The sequence below is a fragment of the Pogonomyrmex barbatus genome, unplaced genomic scaffold (genome assembly GCF_055798465.1).
Source record: "Pogonomyrmex barbatus isolate J1 unplaced genomic scaffold, ASM5579846v1 scaffold3, whole genome shotgun sequence".
NCBI classification, from domain to species: Eukaryota; Metazoa; Arthropoda; class Insecta; order Hymenoptera; family Formicidae; genus Pogonomyrmex; species Pogonomyrmex barbatus.
The window spans coordinates 6,108,913-6,132,803 of record NW_028297127.1 but is presented as its reverse complement, the minus strand read 5'-3'; the positions used below and the strand labels follow the sequence as shown (position 1 = coordinate 6,132,803).

Below are 23,891 nucleotides of genomic sequence, written 5' to 3'. Positions count from 1 at the left end.
TTTAAACAAACATTAATAACCAATTGATACATAGGATGATAAATATATCTAACATTGTCGTATGTCCTCCTTGACTACATATTCTATCTTTTTTCGCTCGGGAGGGTTGAAAAAGGAAGGAGAGCCTATCGCTCATGAAGCGGTGTGTCTTCCTTATACGACCATTGTGACTTCTGCAAAGTCTAAAGAATTGCATTGAAAAAATTAAGATAATATGTATGCTTTATAAAATTTCAATTTAGAGAATGGAATTATGTAGATATGATTTTTGTGGATACGATGTGAAACATAAAACGAATATACATGAGATTTGACTAACACTCGCACTGCTGAGTTTTGTGAACGTGTGCCTGTAAATAATTTGAGATTTATAAAATTTATGTGTTATGTGGAGAAAAATGTTTCGCGATGAGAGAAAATGTTGTATGCCATGGTCATTAGAACGTATGCTTATCATTTGTGTGTCTAATTGTTGTCAACTACTTACCTTCCAGGTGTGTGATCTGAAATGTGCTTAACACTTCTACCAACGCCAGCGCCGCTGTTTCCTAATATTATTCTCATATGAGTGTCTCGCGTGAAATGCGTGTCGGCTGAATTTCGTTTCTCCTCATGTCCGTTTTCCTTATCTTTCCCAATGCTCAAACCTAACATTTCATTCGTCAATTCGAACGGTTTGCTAAGGTTATTCCTGTCGATAATCTCAGTCTTGATGTTGATAGGTTCGTAGATGACTGGAGTGTGATTGTATCCTGCCATCTGCGTTTTGTACGGCATATTCGGATTTGCTGCCATCAACGACACACCCAACTGACTCTGTATGACATTGACAGCCGTTTGAGCACTGGGTGGACTCGTGTTTGTAGGCGAGTAAGGAATAAGGCTGTCGCTTAACGGAGAGTGCGGAGGTGAAGCGTATATCGGACTCTGCGGCTCGCTTTTCAAAGGTGACAATAATTTGCTAAGAGGCCGACTCTTTGCTCCTCTTGAGCATTGCTGTAGTTGTTGCGTGAAAGATAACGGTGTCTAAAATTATGAAAAGTATAATTTAGATTTTTTCTATAAAAAAAGTAATTAATCGTAGTACGTATTTTAATTAGTAGTACGTACTTTAATTACCTGACAATTAACCATCGAATTTTGATTGAATTTTCCTTGATCGCTCTTAGTGCTGCCGGTTAAATTACTGCTCGATTTGCTGTTGCTCGAATTATTACCCAGAGAAACACAGCTGCGTCGTTTTGTTGAATCGGGTGATTCTGCTGGACTATATTGTGTCGACAAAGGATTCAGAATTGCCGATGAAGGTTTAGTCTCAGCCGTTGAATTGGATGTAACAGAAGTAGCACTACTGCTACCACCTGAGAATTACATAAATGTAACATTTTAATTTTCGAGTAATATATATTTAAAGAAACTTTAATAAATAATAATGTGTAAAAATATTTTTTATATTGCAAGGGAAATAAAATTATATTAATATAAAATTTTAATAAAATAATTTCACAATTCATGTTTTATTCGCTTTAGCAGAGAAGAAGCGATATCGTATCTTCTTTCTAATTATGTTCAAATTTAACTATAAATTAATTAAAAAAAAAAATCGAAAATGTCAATTAACCTCCATTGATACCGGGCCTCAAACTGCGTTGATTCGCAGAATGCTCTTCCAACAGCCTGACAACTGTATCGTGACCGCTTTTAGCGGCTACTTTAATAGCGTTCCGTCCACAGTGATCAGAATGATTTGGATCAGCTCCATGATTTAAAAGCGCCCGAACACAGTGTTCGTGTCCTTCTTGAGCAGCTATACCTGCAAATTATATTCTCCTCTCAGTTAATGTGCGCCTTTATTTAAGAGTTATAATTAAGTTATAAGAAAAATTTATTTTACAGAATTATATATATATTTTATTTATATATAATTATAGATTATATTCATAATTATATTGGCATACCCAGAGCCGTTGCACCTTGATTACAAGTATGATCAGGAGTGGCACCGTGTTCCAGAAGCAGTCTGACGATCGCCGCATGTCCTTGCCAAGCGGCTGAATGAAGCGGTGTTCTGTTTTCATTGTCGCAAGCGTTCACGCTAGCTCCACCATCGGTTAACAATAATGCTACCATTTCCACATGTCCCTGCCAAGCGCTTACGTGCAATGATGTTCTACCCTGTAGAATGCATAAATTATCAATATTATCGATTTTATGAGTTACATCATATATACGAAACTCGAGTCGTTTTAGATATAAAAGTAATAATTATTCCACTATTCCTTTCAACGTAAATGACAATTACTTACTTCTGAATCTCTACTTTCTACGTCGGCGTTCGCGTGTTCTAACAGAAACCTCGCCATAGCTAATCTGTTTTCTAATGCGAGTATATACAAAGTGCTCCTTCCATCGGCATCTTTCGCGTTGACATCAGCATTATGAGATAACAATATCTTAACGGTATCGTAATATCCTTCTAAAGCCGCGAGCCTTTAAGTCACAAAATAAGAGCGTCATAAATAATCTCATTTCTATCTTATTTTATCTTACTTGTTTATAATAAGTTTAAAAGAATTAATTTGTTATTATTAGAATAAACGAGAGATTTATATAAAGTATAAAAAGTTATTCTTTCTCAAAAGATAAAATATATATATATATAAAAATATATAAAATGTATAAAATATAAATAAAATATATAAAAATAATGGTTGACTATTTAAATTATAATAATATATAACAATAAAATTATTACATATTATTAATTACTTAGCACATTTTATTACCTTAAAGCCGTTTTACCATCGTGAGCATGCTGATCTATAGGCGCACCGTGTTGTTTTAATAACCTTTCCACCAATGACGTATGCCCTTCCTGTGCCGCGAGCATAATAGCGCTCTTTCCGTCATTGTCCGTCTCGTCAATCTTTGCGCCTGCCTCTAATAACGCCTCGCAAACGTCGATATGACCCTCAAATGCTGCGTAGTGTAGTGGAGTCCAGCCAGAATTGTCTCTGTGCTGCTCGTCTAAGCCTTACATGGAAATTACATCTCTTTATACACTTACGAAAGAGAGACAGGGAAAGAGATCAAGCACAACATGCTTGCGCCAGTTAAACTAATTCTGCAATGTACCTCTGGCGAGCAATTGCTTCACGACGTCTGTGCCGCCCTGGGCAGCGGCCACGCTGAGAACAGTCCTGCCTTCATTGTCTATAGTGTCGACGCAGCAGCCCCAATATAGCAAAAGCTTGACGACCGATCCGTGTCCCATACTCGCGGCCGCCCACAAAGGCGTTCTCCCAGTGACGTCGCAATGATCCATATCCGCGTCATATTCCAGAAGCAAATCGCACACGTCGCGATGACCCTCGAACGCGGCGACTAACAATGGAGTCATGCCGTCTTTATCCTCGTGATCGACAGTGGCACCTCGCTCCAAAAGTATCGCCACTACCTGCGAGGAATAATTAATTCAACGCATATTATAGGTGATGTAACGTATCTATTTAATATAGCTTAATTATCATAATAATAGCCTTAATTTAATAATCGCCTTAATTAACATATTTTGTAAATTTAATCCAAATTCACTTTGTCATATTCATAGACCAAAGTTTTATACTAATAAATTATTAATGAGTTCGAGAATTATCGGATATTGACGATGGTGCAATCTTTGGTATATTAATGCTCGATTTATATGACATTCATATATAAGACAGATGTACCTTCGCATATCCGTGATTTGAAGGAACACAAAGGGCGGCGACGCTGAGTGCGGTTCTGCCGTCGCTGTCGGCGTGATCGATCTCGGCACCGAAATCCAAAAGATGTTCCACGATCTCGCTGTGACCCATATACGCCGCCGCGATTAATGCGGTTCTACCCTCGTCGTCCGTTCTGTTAACATCCGCACCGTGTTTCAAGAGAGCCTTTACGATGTCCTCGTGGCCGCCCCAAGCGGCGGCTCTTAGCGCAGTTCGTTGATCCCAATCCGCGCAATCTACCATAGCCCCGTGCTTCAGAAGTTGCTCGACCACCTGGAACAGAACTCGTGAGAAATATCTGTTTCACTTTACGAGTCGCAGGATTAATTGGTCTCGCTCAATGAAATTATCTCTTACGTATATACAACGCAGAGTTAACGAGACCTGCGTATTTCCTTCATCATTTGATCTGATTGTACCTGTGTATGTCCTCCCCAGGCAGCAGCCCTCAGAGCGGTCCAGCCATCACAGTCCGCATGATCCGCTCTCGCGCCAGCAGCTAGAAGAACACGCACTACATCCGCGTAACCGTGCCTGGCGGCCAAGTTCAGTGGCGTTTGTCCATTTCGGTCGACCGCTTCCAATTTTGCCTACATAAATTCAAAAATTCGTCAGGCTAACTCTGGTATCGCATGAAAAAAGGGAATATGAATTGAGAGGGAAATAGAGAAGGAAAGGGAGAAAGGGATGGGAGGAGGGAGGGAGGAAGCGAGAGGGAGAGAGGCAAAGAGGGAGAACAAGAGAGACGGAGATTTAATATTCAATATTTTAAAACGAACAAGTCTGTATTTAGTTAAAAAAATCATACCGTGTTAAAAAATAAAAAATACAGATAAATGAAAACTAGATTTGTAATCAAGGATGACTTTAATATGTTTAATTATACGGATCGTAATTTATAAAACGATAATCGTAGCTCTTTTAATTGATGAAAAAAATTCTATCGGTTTGAAAATAGTTTGCATACCTGGGGACAGGCTGCAAGCGCCAATTCCAACAGAGATGCATTGCCATCGGCGGCTAAAGTGTGTAACACCGTTCGTCCATAAGAGTCCGTTTGATTGATATCTCCGCTTTCACCGAGAAGCTCTGTTAACGGTTCATTCGGAGATTCTTCAATGGGGCTTACATCTTGCGAAACCTTTACAGAGAAAAACACGAAATGAAATTTAATTTTTCTACTGCAATTTTCAACTGCAAGCTTTCAATTACAGGAAAATTCAATTACAAGATTTCTGTTGCAATAGACTATAGTATAACATTGTTGAACATATTACGAATCATTTAATCTAACAACATTCATAACTTTTCTAAATGAATCATATCCTTTTCTCTCTTATCACAAAAGAAACTACTTCCGGAAAACAAATTAGATATTGTTATTATCATTATTGTTTTAGTCATAATTTCCTGTGTAAAACGCTATATCTCCATAGAAATTAGATTAGATATACGAGTACTATATTTATCAAAATTCCTCCGAAGAGAATTTTATGTATTAGAAATCGAATGGAATGCACATTTAGCTCATCAGTCAGCAAATATGTATTCTTCTCCCTTATGCATGTTAGAATTCTGTAAATAGAGAAAACGCTACCTGACTAGAAGAAATAGCATCTTTGCTAGCGTCATCATCGACCGTTTTCTCAGAGGATTTAGCGCCGGCGTCAATCAGCAGTCTCAGAAGCTTAACGTCCTGTCTGGGCCAAAGAATGCATTCAGAACTATCTAGATAACAGCCTTCGACCGGCGCGTTACTACCAATCATCCAGAGAACTTGAAGAGTGTGGATATCCAGCGTGGTGCTAATCGAAGTGCTCGTTATCACGCGTTGCAGGTGTTGCGCCAGCACGCAGATCTCGTCGGGATTGAGCTCGGGGCCGCGTAGGGTGTAGTAGGCCGCCAGCATGGCGTGGCCCTCGGTGGCCGAGCAGAGATACTTCTGAGTGCAGTGCTTCACGTCCAGCAGCCACTCGGCGAAGCTGTGGTGGAAGAGCATCAGTGCGCCGGCACGCGAGACCGATATCACCCGGCGTAGCAAATGGAGCCGGCGATTGAAGTCCTCCACGGTGATGCCGACGCAGGCCGTCTTTACGCTCTCGTACAGGACCTCCTGAGTGATGGGCAATTTGGCGGCGAGTATGACGTTGAGTAGCGGCTGCACCTTGCTGAATTGCTTCCTGCTGAAGAGTCGCTGGCAGAGCCAGAGATATAGGCCGTTCAGCGTCCCCGGGATCTCCCGCACCTCGCGCAGAACAATAAAGTTCTCCGCCACGCCGTCGAGAACTTTCTCCAGGTACAGAAAGCAGCCGTTGCTCTTTATGTGCAGCTGGTTCAGCATCTCGGCGGTGTCGCGCGAGATGTGCTGCCTGTGAAAATAATTTATATAGAAGTATTAGCGAAACGATTACTCACGAGTGACAGCCACGTCGAGCGAAACGTAAATTTGAGTAAGTCCCCGCTGTTAATAAACTAACGCAAACTTTTGCGTGACGTTCAACGTGCATCTGAGTTTACTGAGTTTATTTGCCATAATGCATTCTCTCGACGGAAGATTTAAGTCTTTTTGTCTGTTATTCCTTTCACAAAAAAAATTTCGACAAAAAATTAATTTGAATGTATTAATTTTATCGCTTCAAGAGAGAAATTTGTTTGAGTAAATAATGTAAATTAATTTTACGGAGAGCTAAGTACTTTTGGATATGCGACAATTCGCGAGAATCCTGTCATTACCTGAGCGCGTCCTCCTGATCCAGCCGTGCGAGAATGTACTGCTGAACATCCGTGACGACCTGGGACTTTCTCAAGTCGTCCAGCGAGATCTTGCGAAAGCCGGTGAACATGCGCGAGATGGTCTTGCTCTGCCGTCGAGCGGTGCAGACTAACAAGAGCCACTGTGGGAACAGATGGTGGTGATTAGCCAGTAATTCAGCTATTGTACGACTAACATTGTCGTTCTCTCTCCGCGAGTCCCTGGTGCCTGTCTGCGGCGGATTCAGCGTCTGGCCCTCGTCGATGGAGTCCACCAGCAGGAAGAGACAGTTCTTCGGCGGCTCCACTTCCAGCAGCGGGAACAGCAGGGCTTTCTTCAAGGCGTCGTCGGGGTCCCGGTCCAGGACGTCTGGCTGTAGTGCGGCCTGAATCTCTGGATCGGTTCGCAGCTTCTCGGCGTAGGCCTCCGCGACGGCCTCCCTGGACGTGAGAGGCGGCGCGACCGTCGTTGTCGTCGTCGTCGTCGTCGTCGTCGTCGTCATCGTCGTCGTCGTCGTCGTAGCCGTCGTTGTAGGCATCGCCACCACCGCCGCCGTTGTCGTCGTTGTCGCCGTTGTCGTTGTCACCGTGAGCATCGTTGTGGTGGTCGCGGTCGCGGTCACGGCCGTCGCCGGCGAGGTCGCGACGGCGGGCCGATAATGGACGCCGTCCGAGCTCGCTTGGAGCAGCTGGGCGACCAGGGATCGCACGAACTGCGCGGGCGACAGAGAGGCCTCGCTCCTGGCCTGACAGAAGTGTCGGGCCAACAGACGGCGATTCAGGGACCGCTGATGTCTCGCCGAGGCGCCGTTCGACGGCCACGCCAGCTCGGCGCAGAGCGCCGTCTTTCCGCTTCCCGGCCCGCCCACGATCAGCGCGCCGCACGTCTTCGACTGCGGCCGCTGCTCCAGGCAGTACGACAGCTTCATGAAGGCCCATTCCCGGCAGAAGAAACGCTTCTTCTCGATCACCGGCGCCGCCATCTCGATGCGTCTCCGGATTATCTTTCCTCTCTCCGGAGTCCTCTCCCGTTACGATCTGAGATTAATCCCTTCTCCGGAATCTTCGTGGAATCGTGCGATCGAGTTTATCGAGGTTTCCTAATGTAAATCGATTGGCGTAAGTAGATCTTTGGCATGGGTTTCACTATATCCTATCGGTTTCAATCCGTTTCAGCTCGCCTGAACGTATCCGATTGGATATCTGATCGGATAAGCTGTTCTCTCTCTCTCTCTCTCTCTCTCTCTCTCTCTCTCTCTCTCTCTGTCTCCGGAGTACCGCGATTAAATGCTGATCTGGTGTAAATGGAGGTGTACGGCGGTTCAGATCGACTTAAGTGCAGCGACAAGATTGACCCGGCTGCATTGCTCTGTCAACGGAACATTGATGGGAGCCCCAGGGGGCTCTGAGGCTTCCTCTGACTCCATCCAGGCTTCTCATCGCCTTGTAACCGCCGAACAAAGCGCCTCGCGTCCTCCTGACATGCTATCTGGAATGAAAACAAACTTTCTTTTTCCTTTCTCCGCCTTTACAATTTCGTTATCCAAACAGATTACAATATCGGAGCAGATATTTGTATCAATTAGATAGACTCTGGTGGTCTGGAATAATAAATATAATGTTTAACAAAATTGATATAGTTTAAAAAAGCCACACTGTATATATCTTGTTACGCGATTACGATCTCGATTTACAATGCCGTTGGAAATAATTTCGTTCTGAAATCTATGTCAAAATCCATGTCAAAATAAATATTTATCTTATAAATATTTATCTTATAAATATTTATCTATCCACATAAATGCCTATAAAGTGTAGAGATAACTTCGATAGACGGACTGCATACGATAAAATTACCTTTAAATAGAACGAAATGGGGAAAATCTAAGTTTATACAATGATAAAGGGAGCAAGGGAGAGGAGGGTGCTCTGGTCCGACTTATTCGGACACAAATCGCGCAGCTGGGCGGCGAAACGCACGTTTGCACGTTTGCATTTGGATGGATACGTTGGTGATGCGAGTCCATAAAGTAAATTCAGGGAACTCTCGTTCCCGTATAAACACGTATTTTGCATTCACACGAGTAATTTGAATGTATCGTCTCCTATAACGCGTTCTCCGCATTCCAGAAGAAGGCTTCTCTCCTCGATTCCCCATCGCAATTAGCCGGCCCGACTAACCGTCTAATTGATTCGTTCAGTGTTAATCTTTGGCTGTCTCTTCTGGAGGTAGTCGGGAGGACGGTTAGATGGTCCTCCTTCCGAGACTTTAATCGTTCCCTCGGCCAACTTCGCACAATCTCGCCCCGAGGTAAAACGATATTAACTTAAGACGGTCTTCCGTTTAGCAAGACGGATTAGCGCGCGCTGTCCATTAATGCGATAATTAATAATTTTAACACGGCGGAAAGGTTCGACGACCTCGCCCACCTCGACCGCGTTCCGGCGGATGCGTTTATTATCGCGCTGAGGGATAAACAACCGTATCGCGATGAGCGCGGAGCGCGCGGGTTTCTCTCGCAATTTTCACGATGAACGCACACTCTCGACGGACGTGAATCCCCCGGAGATTTTTACAAGTCGTGGACTCGCGAAATTCTCACTAATAAATCGACGACGCACTCGCTTCGGCGCAGTTCGCTTCCATTCCCAGGCGTGCGTTTTATAAAATCTCCGCACCCTCTCTCTCTCTCTCTCTCTCTCTCTCTCTCTCTCTCTCTCTCTCTCTCTCTCTCTCTTTCCCTCGCTCCGACAAATTATAAATATATTCTCGCGACGTATCGCGAATCGATTCGATTATATGCCCGGGATCCGATTATATGCCCGTTAGCGTGTAATTGCGTTACGCGCGACGAAATTGCCACGCGACCGCCTCCGAATTGCCGCCGCTGTCGCCGATATCTCCTTCCTTCTCCTTCTCTCTTGCGGGAAAATGCGTTGCGCGAGAAAACGCGGAAACGATCTCGCCGAAAGCCACAAATCCAACTGTCACGTCGACTGATACTGGCACGTGCACGTATGTACGTATGTGTGTATGTGTGCGTATATGTGGACGTAACGAAAGATCGCTCGGCACGTCGACCCCGCGAGGGCGCGGGGGGGGGGCGAAGGACCGCAAATCTAACTCGTGCCCGGAACTGTGGGCGCGATAAATTCTACATTTATCCGCCGGCCGAGAGCGGCAATCGGACAGCTCGATATTTCTCTTTATTTTCTTAATTAGACAACTGCTTATGCCCCCTCCCCCCCGTAATCCCGATGAGACTCAAATTAAAATTCCGTCGAAAGTAGAATCCGCTTGAAATTAACGGAGATAAACGGCTCGCCTGATCTGTGCTCGCCCGGCGTCCACCTGAAACCGACTTCCCTCGTCGAGCCAAGTTCCATCAAGATCGTTCGCAACTTCGAGAGGAGAGAGAGAGAGAGAAAGAGAGAGCGAGAGAGAGAGAGAGAGAGAGAGAGAGAGAGAGAGAAAGAGAGCAACATCAGGTGCCCGGTTCGCGTTTTGTAAAGAAAAAAAGAGAGAAAAAAAAAAGAAAAATTATCGCGCGTCTTTCGCGATACCGGAAAGGCGGCTCCGGCGGTTCGAGGGATTCCCTATCAGGGTGTGTCTCGATTTATTTCACCGTGAGATGATGAGTTGTCGGTTGCGGTTGTCAGGACGCGAAGTTAATAACTGTGTCGCGCTCGCGGCCCATTCACTCGCGACGGCGTTTTCCGCAAGACTTGCGCAGGCAGTCCGGAGGACTTGAAAATTACCCGCGGCAAGGTAAATGCACGGCCGCACACACTTAAGAAACTGACGTTTCGTAAACGCCTCGGTAAATGTCAGAACGCTCGACCTATATTCCCGACAATGGCCACCGACCCGTTTATTATTCGTTGTGGAGGCACACAACGCCATAAAGACGACACCGTCAACGTGCGCGCGGCGTGTCGCATTGTCGCCCCGATGCAACCAGAACCGGCGTTGACAACCCGTTCGGTTGTGTCGCCTTTCCCCTCTCCCCCTCTCTTTCTCTCGGTTCTCCGGCGATCATTACGGCCGAATGATACGCGAACCAAGAACGAGAAACGAGACGAGGCGAGAACCTGTTTCACACGAAGGAAGGCCCCACCACACGCGGCCAATTAACTCCTCGAGGCGGAAGCGCGTAACGTATCGAAATTGAAACCATTCATTTTCTACGGGTGCTGTTTAATAGCGATAATTAATAATATTTTAATCGCGACGTTGATGGCAAATTATGGATTACGCCCGGAAATATTTAAGAGGCATACCTTAATATTCTTTCAGAATAATTACTTCATGTAATGTGTCTTCATACAATTGTAGGAAAGAGGGGATAAGCAGCGATAATTTGCTAATTTTTTTAAGCTAATAACGAGTGGATGCCAAACTTATTAGAGGTTTTGATACTAGATAATCTATTGCAATGTAATTTAATTTGCTCATGACAATAAATAATATAAATGATAGGCAAGGCTTTAGCTAATTAAAAAAAAAAAACTGATTATTTTTCGTCACAAAAATCAGAAAAAATCGACAAACATTCAAGATCGGCATCTTCACCCCTTTCTTCTACCGTCTGTTTATTATCGCGATAAAAAAAATTCTAGACTGTTTTTGGAACTAGTCTATATTAATAACGTGAAACGAAAAGAACTGCCTACTTTCTTTTTTCGGTGGGAACACCCATTACATATTTCGTTCGTTTCAGAAGAATTGAAGCACAAGACGATTTGAATAATTTTATTCGACCCTGTCTCCCCGCATGTACGATAGACAAGAAGGGGTTGGAACCGTCATGGTTATACGCGGACAAAGAGGGCGGAGAAAAGGGGACTGCGCCCGATGTTTCCTTTCTCACGTTATGCTTTCTCCCTGTCTGTCTTGCACCCCTAACCGATCGATTTCCGTTCCCCGCCCCGTGAATACCCGCGTGCCGACCTCGGCGAATGCGAAATTTATCCTCGGCGGAGGCCACGGAACTGGATTCAATCAACGAATATAGGCGCTGGGTCCATTTACATGCAAAAAAGAAACACGCCGATCATCGATAAACGATATAGCACGAGTCATTTCGCGAGAAATGGAGACAAGCGGGAACTCAGGAAAAAAAAAAGATTCTCTCGCGCGAGCGACGATAAACGCGACAGCTCATTTTGCTGTTTTTCTTAATTTACGTTACACAGTTAAGATTTCCTTTTTTTACGTACAACACGACGATGAGAACATTATTTTCTCGTATTGCTTCTCGTTTCTCGACAGCATCGTTGTGATTTGTTGTTATAAAAAAGATGTACAAAGTTCAAGTTCATTGTATTCTCGTCATCGCATTCGGGGAAGATACGTTTATTTCTATCATCGATCATTATTTCGCTTTCGCGGGGAGAGAGAAAACCCGGCGAATTTCTTGGCGAAAGTTACGACGGCTTACGTCGGAAAATAGTAGGAGCAATTTTGACCGCCGGCTAGACAGCGAGCGGCTGCGAGACGTGTCCCCCTCGTTTCTCATCGCGGTAGAAACGGAGATAAAAGCGTGTGATTTTTTTCAAGGAGGAATGATCTCGTCGTTTGTCTGAATGTACAAGAGGGCGACTGTTCCGATATTACACAAAAGTTCGTCTAGACCGGATCGCATCGGACGAGGATGGAGAACAGCACGGAATTGCAGAGAGGAAAAATATATTCAAAGAAGGCTTGCGCTAAGCTGGATTTAAAGTTAATTTGGAGGAGGCTGCGACTAGAATGCCGGTAGATTAGTCAAATGGTACTCGTTGAATAATTATCCGTCGTATTAAAAGCGTTTATATATAACATCCGCTATAAGGAAGGAATATCCGCTACGATACTTTTTAAAAATCGAGTAAATAAAAAGTATCGAAATAGTCCAGAGAATGTTTATGGAAAAATACAAATTCAAGTTTAATATTCTAAAATCGTATATTTTATCTTCCGCTTTTGATTTTTCTATTTTACATCTCATTAATTTTAACACCAAATCAAGATTCTGCTTAAATGAAGATTTTAAATAAATCAGATAAACTTTTAAATGAGATCGACTTTGATACATTGAAAAATCCTGCAAAAATGAAATAACAAGAATTTAAACTAATTAATTTTAAAATAATTTAAAAAATATTAATATTAAGAGGTACAATATAAGTCAGGAGTTTGAAAGTTTGGCGAATTTGTGCAGAAAAAAAAACGAGGAGGCCACCTTGATGTAAAAAAAAATCAACTCTCGAGATATCTCTGATTCATCCCTCTCTTTTAATTTGGTCACACGATGTTGCTCCGTTGCACTCGAATGCATTATGCATCGGATTGCACGCGTGCTGGTCTAACATCTACGCAGCCATGCATGCCAGAAGTCTCGTTTAAAGACACAGGAAGAACTTCTTCCTGTGTGAAGAGATAAAGAGAGAGAGAGACGGCTCTCCGTCTACAGTCTTGTATTTCGCGTCATGAAATGGGCGAGTCGTCTCCTTTGTACGAATGCGTTTCATATTCTAGCGAGAGAATCCCGCGGACAAAGGTTAAAAACACTGTCGCGCGCCAAGATTAATGCGATGCGTTTGTTTTCGAGTCGCAGCTGAGTTTGTAATTCGGCTAACTTTTAATAAATATCCCTTGCAAATGTCAACGATATATACGGCGAAAACTTTCGAAACATCTTCTCGAAGAGCGCTCCGAGTAATAAAGTCTTTTGTACGTGCACCTGCTACGAGAACTCTCGTGAAATAAAAGATGTTTTACAATTCTCTCGGGAAAATAAAAAAATAATAATCATAATAATCTAATGTTTGATTTTTCCGCTACACCTCGAGATTTCTCCTTCGGCGGCGGAGATTAACGCGTTCTCAACTTAATGCACGTAGGTGGACTTGACAAAGTACGGATCTCCGGTTGCGTCACCGGGGGAATTGCTCCTCCTCCCGAGGACATAATCCGAAATCGAGTTCGTAAATGGGGCCGATTCTCTCTCCGGGGGTCAGCGGGGATTAACTTTCCGATGGCGTAAGCCGCGCGCGAACTTGTCCGCAAAATAGCTGACCGTCGTTTAATCCGTTCACATCAGAGTACGTGTCCGCCGAACCGATTCCATCGCAATTGCATTCCAATTAGTGCGGAAACGCGACGGACGCCGGGAGGAGCCGCAGACGCGGTTCTATGCCGCATCTTATCGTGTCAGCATCATATGTCATTTCCGGAAACACACAAGAGATTTTGAATAAAGACAAGAGGACGTCTAATAAAGGCATATCTATCAGAAAAGATATTGAATGAATGAATGAAAAACATAATGAATGAAAAAAAATTTGAGATATTTGAGCAAAAACAAGAGAACACCTAAAAAAGCCGTTCAAATATCTAAAATATCTTTTCTAGAAATGCCTTTGTTAGGCATTTCTCTTGTTTCTCCGGACATCTAGGTTTTTCGAATTAGGTGTTTACTCAAACCTAAAATAATTCTCTGAGACTTCCCTGATTTTTAAAAATGTATCTTATTAATAATCATATATTTATTGTGTAATGTCCTTAATATATTTCATTCGTAAAAGTTTATAAATCATAAAATAAAATTAGACTCACTTATGTTTCAATAATCAAATTTGAAGAATTTGGAAAAAAAATTATAAAAATTTTAAATATTTTATATTGTATATAATTTTCAAACTTTATTTTCAAAAGCTACAAACAAAAAATTATATAATATGCATAACCATACAACCATATATGCATATCATACAAAATTCAATTTTTATAAAACTATTAAAATAAATATCCGTCTTTATTAAATAAAATTGCACCTAATACAAAATCGCCATCAACTAAATATTAGACTAGCTGTAAAAGCAGTATGCTTAGATATTTAAGTGGATGGATTCATTATCATTAACAATTTAGTTAATAAACTCGTAATAGAAAGAAAAAATATTATAAAAAAAGCAACTTCAAAAAAAAAATTCTGATTTTCAATAAAATTCTCTGATTTTTCAAGGCATAAATAAACTCCCTCAGAATATCAAGTTTTCCAGATAGACATCTTGAAAAAGAATTTCTGAATGATGAATAATGAATGACGAATGATGAATTTCTGAACGATGAATAATGAATCTCTGAATGATGAATGATGAATTTTACAATTTTACAAAAGACTTAAGGGCACACTTGTCCGAGTCCGCACGTACAAAAGGTGTCTCTCTCTCTCACCAGGATTACGGAGCTCCTCGAGGAGCGTGAATTTTTGCTTTATCTCTCGCATGCGCGGGACACATAAATGTTACCGAACTAAACGAAACGAAAGCGTCGGTTCGCTCCTTATTTAGCAGGGACACGTATACCCGAGCCGAGCACGAGTTTTATGCGCCGGCTTACGGTGAACGCGAAACGACGAATCGCCTTTACATTCAAGCATATAAATAGCCAAATGAAGTCGTCAAAGACACGGTATTACCGCGCATTATGGCGCATTATCGCGAAACGGATTTTAATATATAAAGGACTCTCTTATATCGAGGATGTTAAATATTTAATACGATTAAAAGTAACTTCAATTCTTCGCGCTGTCGCTCTTTTTTATTACGCATGTGCAATTATCTTCTACATTAATAACAGCGGCGGTAATATTTCGTTTCATATCGCGGATATATCAAACGCATAAAGATCTCATTGGCAAAAATTATTCTCCACAATCGGGAAGTCGTTTCGTCTCATCCCGCGTATGCAGACAGCTTCTGAAACGAATAACAATACAACAGTGTCATATATATACGAGTGTGTCATATAATTTCCATTTTAACTCTCGTGTTTGTTGTCTCGTGAAAGCTCTTTCGTACGTACGTACATACGTCTACGAGTCGCTTCCGAAAGAGGACTAGAGGATTAGAGGACTCCGCCCGTGTCTCACGGGCTATTGTGTCATTTCCCAGTTTCCGTTCCGATTGCAATCCGCTCTCTGTACACGCGTCGTCTAATCATGGCAATTAATTCCGACTGCCTTTGTCGACACACGCGTCGCGTGCATAAATTTTGCAACGCGCACACCGCGCGTCCCCGACGTGCCGGGGCGCTTAAACCGGTTTCCGGTGGCATTCAATAGTCGCTTTCGCGTATACCTACGTATGGCCACGAGGTTCGGGGGCGCAGCTAAGTTATACGAAATTAACAGATCACTTATCGCTCCCTTTCCGTGCCCTCTTTCCCTCGAATTTGTTCCGGAATTTCCGAAAATCCGCAATCGTTGTGCCGGGTCCAACGAAAATGTACGCGGCTATCTTATTCTATCTTATCAATTCTGTCTTATCAATAATTTCAACTCTTCGCGTTATTTTCTTGTTTATATCTTTATTATAATATTTTATTACATAATATAAAATATTATAGGATAATAGATGACATGTTGTTCGGTAGAATAGGATTTTAGATGTCTTCATTTTTTAAAATTAAATTTGTATCTATGATCATTTTTATATTATTTTTCGTATAAGGGATGCGATCGATTTTTAGATTTGATTATCAATTTAGGAATATGTTTTGAATACTGTTGGAAATCTCTGTTAATACTAACGGCACGTAATTCACGATAGACATCCAAGATTCTATCTCGCCGAGCGATACCATCTATTATCCTATCGTTTGAAACTCATTTCAGCTTATTACATTGATAATATATTATATTAACATAATATATTATAATATTTCATATATCAATTCAATTATTATCGCGGACAAATGCGAGTTTATAGATGCAGCTTAGCCGCAGCTCGCGAAGTTTCCGATGTTCCTGGACGAGCGGCTCAATATCTCCGCTTGAATTCAAGACAAGCCCCTCGTCGCACACCTCTCGATTATACGCGAATCTGAGGTGCGTGCATGCCTCGGGATAATACTTGTATACTTCGTAATGTTCGTGACTCGTGACGTTGCAAATGCAGCTCGGTATCGCGCGCATGATGCATTTAATTGACCGCGATAAACTCGCGCGCTTTTCATCGCGTCGCGCCTATCGCCGGGAGAATTGAATTAAAATATCCCTCCATTCGCGTTCTGCGAATCCTCCTCCCCTCCTCCCTCTCCGATCTCATCAAAACTGTCAAATCGCACGCACGCGTATTGCTACACACGAGAGACAAGATTGTTGTATAAAACTCTGCGATAATGCGTGAGAGGTGCAGCACGAAACACGGCTTAAAGCGCGAGAGAAGGATGTTGCACCGCCACGCGGATAATGACGAGGAGAATCCTACGGAGAAGCCAAAATTTCTTCGTCGAAAGTTCGCCGCGAGCCCGGTCTTAATGAATCCGCCGAGCCCGAAGCGAGCGATGAAAAAGCGCGAATCGCATTAAGCGGGAACGCGCGGTATTTACTCAAAGCGTCTCTCTCTCTCTCTCTCTCTCTCTCTCTCTCTCTCTCTCTCTCTCTCGGAACAGCAGAGAATCCTGTTCTACCTAATTAGAATTGCGCGTAAAGCTCCGCGACTTTAATTAGAACGTGAGTGTTTTTAATCCTCTTTCGGATTTGTTAAAACTCTGTTTCTCTGCCTTTTTTTTTATATCGACACCGTTCGGACAAGACGTCGCTTGTCGGCGATGCGTCCTGATGGCGTCAAAAAATGTATTCTATAAAATTTGCGAAGCGATACATTGAAAATAGGACAATGACTTCCGTATGAATATTCAAGCTCATCATATTGTCGCTCTTAGTCGGCCCGATTAAACGGAAGAGGGGGGGGGGGGAGGGGGGAATTACAATCATGCACGCTCTTATTCTCTTTTTTCTCCTTCTCTTTCTCTCTCTTTTCCTCGAAGGCTTTTAACCTAATTAACATAATGTCAGTGGGAACGAAGTGAGCCGATAGAACACGCAATAGCGTCTATTTACCTCGGCGTCTGCAGGAAGATTAAAAGCGCAACGTAAAACGGCCGAAGCGATTCTAGCAGTTGCCATATGCCGGAAAAGTTCCTCTCTGCTGCAGGAAGCGCAAATTAAATTATTCGAGAAGTCTCGCGGGCATAGCGACCTCTATTATTCCCGTGCAAATCCCATGTTTAAACGTAAACGTAATCCTTTTGAGAATTTCTCCGCAAAGAGCAACAAATAAATACCTCAAAACCGCGCTCGTGCTCGCGGTAACAAAACGCGCACCAAAATTCCTTTCTTCGGATTTCCGTTTTTCGGAATCTGATTGCTCAGCTCGCGTTTCCCGTTCGTATTTCATGCGTTTCAACAAGCCTTTGTAATTTTGTAAATTAAATACGTTTCTCCTTTATAGTACAAATAGAAGAGAAATATATTTCTATTTAAAGAGAAGAATCTACAACTTGAGATCTAGAAATATTAATATTGCAAAATTAAGGGAAAGAGGAATAAGACAATGATCTTAAGGTTTATTGATTCGTTCTGATTTTCGTGGTCATGTAAAAATAATGACCAATTTTTTTCGATTAACTAAAGCTTTGCTTATCATCTGCAGAAATATTTGCTGAAAATTTCACAAATAAATTAAAATTTTGAATAATTTAAATTTTTTGAGGACGTGTTAATTTCATCGTATGTAAGTAAAATGAAGAAAATTAAAATTAATTTTTTATAAATTAATAAAAATAAAAAAGAGATAAAAATTAATTCTTACGAAAATTTTTTTGACATTGTTCCGTTATTATAATGTCTGAACAGAATAAAATATAAATAAATAATACTTAAATAGTACTTGAACTTGAAAATAATTATTTATGATTACGCAATTTTTGACATTCCTTATCTTATTCCACGGCCCATATTTAAAAAATGTTGCTCCATTTAAAAAATATTGCAATATGAAAAATGGAAACTAATAATACATTATTATATGTATTTTTAAATGTATTATACGATAGTTCTATAAAGAAAATGAAAATACATTTACTATAATTGTACTTCCTTATGAAGGAATATCACAAAATTATATGATGTACTCAAAATATATTTCTTATCACATTACCCATCTATTATCACTGACAGATTAAAATTAAATTAATAGATCATATTATCGTTAAAAACATCTAATAAGTTTGGCTTCGATTCATTATTTATTATTATCTTAAAAATATTAACGAATCGTCATGTTCACTCCCTTTTCTTCTCCCACATTTGGAGGGAAAAATAAAATCGAATGGATCGATCCGGACAAGGAGTAGTCGCGTTGCCTTTGACGAACTTTCTTTCTTCTCTTTGATTACTCGAGCCATCCGGATGCGCGGCGCGTCTATCTTCGTCTTGCACAACGGCTCTTGTCGAGAGCTCCGAGTACGACAAGCTCACTTCGCCTCCGTGGTCCCTCTTCCCCCTTCCCCACCTCTCCCCTCGTCATCTCCTCGAAGATTCGTCGCTCGGTCGCGAACACTTGGAGCGAACGTGCCGGGGCGCGGATGGAGCTCCGAAACGTGTCCGACACGCGGGAGAGATAACACATGCCGCCCGCGCGAGAGCGGAGTTTAGGAGAGAGGATGCGGAGAGAGGATGCGGTAAAAATAGCTTCTCGAAAAGCCGTTCCGATTGTGTCCTCTCCCGTTGTGCTCCCGCCGAGGCGAACATCGAGAGCGGACTCGGATATTCCGCGCGAGGCGCGCACCTCTCTCTCTCTCTCTCTCTCTCTCTCTCTCTCTCTCTCTCTCTCTCCGACGGGAGAGTTTCGCGGAAACTTTTCGCGAATCGAGTTATCGCGTTACGGCACCTCCCGCTATTTTGTTTGTGTTGTTCGATTTGCCCGAGAGCCCTCTTTGCCGTAAATTCAAGTTAAGCAACTCGCGCGCTACCAGAGGCGACCGGAGGCGCCATGAATCATCCCGCCCTTACGCGCTTATACGCATAATTCCCGCTCGATCTGAAATTCTAAAATTCGCGATTGTTCAACAACGGCGTTGTTGTTGTTTCGTCACGAAAATGAAAAAAGAAAGGTTGGAGAAAAGTTTGGAGTTTCGGTAATAGCCGCTCGTATTCGCGTTAGCGACGAGGAGCACGACGCTGCATGGGAGAGAACAATGACCGCGAGAGAGAGAGAGAGAGAGAGAGAGAGAGAGAGAGAGAGAGAGAGAACGATGATCTCTTCCCTTTTCTCATTCAAAGTAATTTATTTATCAGTACGTCGTTTTATGCGTCGTTCATAAGTCATGCCAAGACTGTCGCGAGCGTGCAGCAGACCCCTGCGATCTCCCTCGCGCAAGTTTTCGAACGCGAGATGTCATTTCTCGCGCGTAACGTATTGGCCAAAGTTCGCTGAGCTCGCTTACATACATACACGTATGCACACATACATACACACGAAAATAGGAACGCATGATTCTCGGGTATTCCGGGCGGAAAGCCGGGGAACGAATGCCGGAAATATATGTGGAACGGTGCGCACACGCTATCTGCCGCCGCGGGCGCAGGAAACGCGGCCAGGACCGGAAATGAAGGATGTAATCGGGGCAGCGAGGAGAGCGACCGCGCGTACACATGTTCCTAATGAAATTCTAACGATGCGTGCGGCACAGAAACTCTCGCAGATAAATTTGTGACGGAACGCGAAACCAAGGTGCGCGCGCGTGTGCACACACAACTCGAATTTGATTTTCGATGTTACAGATATGAAAAAAATATATATGCATATATATATATATATATATATATATATATCTTGTCGATGTGGTGAAGAGTTGAATGTTTCCCGTCGCGATTTTATGCGACGACGAGAACGTTTTGTTTTGCCGATATATCGATAACGTAAATCGAGAGAAAGGCGAATTCACGGATGCGCGAAGTCATGAAATCTGCATTTAGCGGATACGCATCCACGCCTCGGGTATCGGAAACGAGGATCGCGGCCGTGTGTTACAATTCGTACAGATTATATATGGACGCGATCTCGTATCTACGGGCGCGCGCGCGCGGCCTGCGCCGATTCGATCCGATAAGTTTTGCAGCCGAATCTGCAGTCGAAGTTAAGCGGATTGCTAAGTTGGGAAAAGGATTGCCGGTACGATCGTAACTTCCGATCCCGCCGAATGGCAATTCGTAATCCGTTATCGATCGAAAGCCCTCCCGACATGCGACTCTTCCTCTCTCTTTTTTTATTCTGCCTATTATTCCCCGCGCAGACGAATAACGCAATCTTATCTTGGCGATAACGCTCATGTATTCTCCTGAAATTTTTCATGAATCTATAACACGGATAGATTCTCCAACCTTTTCTCCAATCTTTTCCAAACTCAAGTGTTTTATTTATTTCGACACGTAAAAAGGAATTGAAAGGATTCGTACTCTCTCTTGTTCCATTTTAATCGCGCCTGATCGCAGGAATTTTACGAATTTTCGCGTTGCGTCGATGAATAATGCATATTCACCGTTGTGTGATCTATCGGAAACTTATGCATTTCAAATGCATATATTCCAGGATGAAAAATTCAGACCTTTTCAGAATTACGTTGAACAATCTCTACAATCCGTGTTAGAAATTTCATTTATGAAACAATAATTATGCCGTGTAATAGGGACGAGAACTCGAGGACGCCCTTCTGACAGAACGTCCCTCTAAAGGGCGTTCTATTCGTCGAATTTCTTTATCGAAGGACAATTTGGCTCGAAAAGCGCGGCCCTTAGTTCGGACAGAGTCATTAAGATTTCGCCCGTAATTCCGTGATTTGAGAGGTCGTCGGCGATTTCGCTCGCGAGGTGCATTAACCCGGACTGCATTAACAACCGGAGGGTTGCACATCAATTCGCGACGAGGGGTTCCGATATCGACGACACCCGGAGGAGACTCCTTTCTTCGCGCTTTTCGCACGTGCCCATGATGTTTAATGCAATTTTCCGCGACCTTATCGGGACGACGAGTTTCCCCGTCCCCGTCCTCGCCCACCTCCTCCACCCTCCCCCCTTCCCCGCGCCCTTTCGGCCAAAAGGAAAAAGTCTTGGCCAGGCGCGCGGGGTAATAAATTGCAGCTACTCGAATCAACTTTTGAATTACGACTCGGGAGAGCTCGTTACGACAACCGGCGAAATCCTGTTAGCCGCATTGCAACCGTAATGAACTCGTCCGACGTGGCTGGTGGCGCGCGAAAGGACGACGACCACTGCCGGTCGCCGTCAAGAGTTGGAGCGCGACCGAGAGTGTTCCGCGATGCTATCGAGAGCGTTGATTTCACTCGGTGCCCCGCTAGAAAACTTCTTTTGATTATTAATGGCCAATTCGACCTGCCTTTCTGCGGTTTACTTCGACGTTGCGCTATTCGCTATCGTATTCCCTTTAACGATACTCTCATTTATTCCACGGAACTGCACCGCACAAATGAAGCCCCGGGCTACCATTTCTCTTAGATAACAATGATTCTCCCGTATTTATTTTTGACTGTTTCAAGAAGTGAGATGCTTGCCTGCGAATGAGAAAAATATTGAAAATATTTATATGATAACGTTTACATGATAAAACGTTTGGCGACGATGATATATACTTCAAATTTCGTGTAATGTATAGATTTACATAAGAATTTATGATTTTGAAGTGTCTAAAAATTTGAGTTATAGAATTTGTTATAGAATTTGAAAATAATTTTGTTGGGTCATCAAAATTATTTGAGCATGACGGCAATACTGAAAAAATGATATTCTAAAATCAACTTGAACGTTCTATGTAAATATTTTGATATCGCAACAAAATTATTTTCAGATCTGTCGTATCGCACGAAATTTTTCAGGATGTTTATTCAAAAAACGGAAAAAAATTCCATAAAAATTTCCTGACTTTTAAGATAATTTGTTAAAAATTTGAGATAAAATGAAAATATTTTTAAATAAATAAATATATATTTATTGTGCAATCTTTAATATTTTTCATAAAAGAGAAATTATAAATTAAAATTTAAAAATTATAAAATAAAATCGAGAATCACTTGAGTTTCAATAATTAAATTTGAAACTTTGAAAGAAATTAAAGACCCTAAAAAATAAATATTTAAATTTATATCTGGTTAAATTTTTAGATACAATTTTAGATACTTCAGCAAAAGTATTTTTTTTATGTAGAATTTTAATATATCTTTATTTTCTCATGGTTCAAAAAAAATATCTGCACCACAATCGCTGTTCTTCCATCCGCAAATTCACATGTAACGTTACAAGTATGTTCATATGCGACGATTTGACGAAATGGAGCAGGTTTAAGAATAAGAATAAGAATTTTCGTAGTCAGGTGTACGTTATAGTTTATATATAGAGGCAGGAGGTGTTTTTACGCGGCAAGAGTATAAAGTGACGAAAACTACGGGGAGAGCTCGCTCGTTCCTCCGCCATTCGAAGTCTCCTTCTTGTAGCTACTAAAAAGTTTGTTACCTTTTTAGGGGGTATTGTCTCCGGTAAAGCGAGGGAGATAAACGCCGAGGGTTAAAGAGGGTTTTCACGCGAGCCAGCGCGAGATAAGGCAGGGGGATGGGAAATGGGCGTCGCTACGACGTACGACGGAATAGATGCCGATAAGAGCAATCCTGAGGGTGCGTTTCTACATAGCATGACCTAAGTGTCGACGAGGAGAATGCACGATAAAGATCGCCGAGGGGCGAGGGGATGAGAGAAGTCGGGCGTGATATTATTAGCGCGTAACTCACGGAAATAATATAGTCGTAATGCGCGCCCCGCATGTGCGTTACATCACGAAAAGTTATTATTAAGGCAGACTGGCACGGGAAATAAAAATTTTCGTAACGCGCTCTAATTTGCCCGGAGAACGTCATTTGCGTGACGCGACGATTTAATTTCACGTGTAAGAGAAGAGAAGTTTATGTTAACCGAGAAATCTACCTCGCTTCTCTCGTCGTCCCTCCCTTCCCCCCCCCCCTCCTCTGTTCCTGTTACGGTGGCGCACGTTTCGCAGGGCGATATCACCGCCTGATAAAGGGGTACAACGACCAAACGCCGCTGGAGATCACATCTGCGAATAATGCAATCTCCTCCGAAATAACATCGTCATGATTTATCAGGGCGAAAGATAATCAACAATTCCAATTCTCGACCGTTACCCCGATCCTTATCGTAGACAAATTTACCGAGGATTTACCCACGTATTTCTGTCGTTGACTTACGGCGACTCTTCCGCGTTGGCGAACGATCAAATTGACTTTTATACGGAGGAAGGATAATTTCGCAAGAGATAATCCGAGAGATTAATAATTTCATGGACCTCTTCTACCTCAAGAAGATGTAGAAAAAAAATATATAAGAAAAACTGATTGCTCACTAAAAACTGGCTAGTTTTTATTCTTTTGTTGAATCTACAGGACGGTAACTCGTAATATTTCGACTAGCATTTTCTGGTTAATAACTAGTCAGAAATTAGCCAGATATAAAT

At 42.4% G+C, this 23,891-nt stretch overlaps 1 protein-coding gene across 5 annotated transcripts in view; it reads right to left on the bottom strand.

Annotated features, from left to right (window-relative positions):
• The window catches only part of LOC105429239 (uncharacterized), a 66,225-nt gene that overhangs the window by 1,757 nt on the left and 40,577 nt on the right, over positions 1 to 23,891 (bottom strand). For 3 of the 5 annotated variants that reach the window (XM_089079920.1, XM_089079919.1, XM_089079921.1), the window contains 13 exons: positions 6,504 to 8,010; positions 5,368 to 6,139; positions 4,738 to 4,911; positions 4,190 to 4,360; positions 3,732 to 4,043; positions 3,136 to 3,457; positions 2,787 to 3,033; positions 2,307 to 2,490; positions 1,959 to 2,175; positions 1,622 to 1,813; positions 1,111 to 1,361; positions 488 to 1,026; positions 54 to 182 (listed from right to left, as the gene is read on the bottom strand). In XM_089079920.1, coding sequence (XP_088936046.1) covers positions 54 to 182; positions 488 to 1,026; positions 1,111 to 1,361; positions 1,622 to 1,813; positions 1,959 to 2,175; positions 2,307 to 2,490; positions 2,787 to 3,033; positions 3,136 to 3,457; positions 3,732 to 4,043; positions 4,190 to 4,360; positions 4,738 to 4,911; positions 5,368 to 6,139; positions 6,504 to 7,504 — 4,511 coding nt within the window. In that variant the 5' untranslated portion in view covers positions 7,505 to 8,010. The remainder of the gene's footprint in view (positions 1 to 53; positions 183 to 487; positions 1,027 to 1,110; positions 1,362 to 1,621; positions 1,814 to 1,958; positions 2,176 to 2,306; positions 2,491 to 2,786; positions 3,034 to 3,135; positions 3,458 to 3,731; positions 4,044 to 4,189; positions 4,361 to 4,737; positions 4,912 to 5,367; positions 6,140 to 6,503; positions 8,011 to 23,891) is intronic. The other 2 variants (XM_089079922.1, XM_089079923.1) reach the window with 2 other exon arrangements.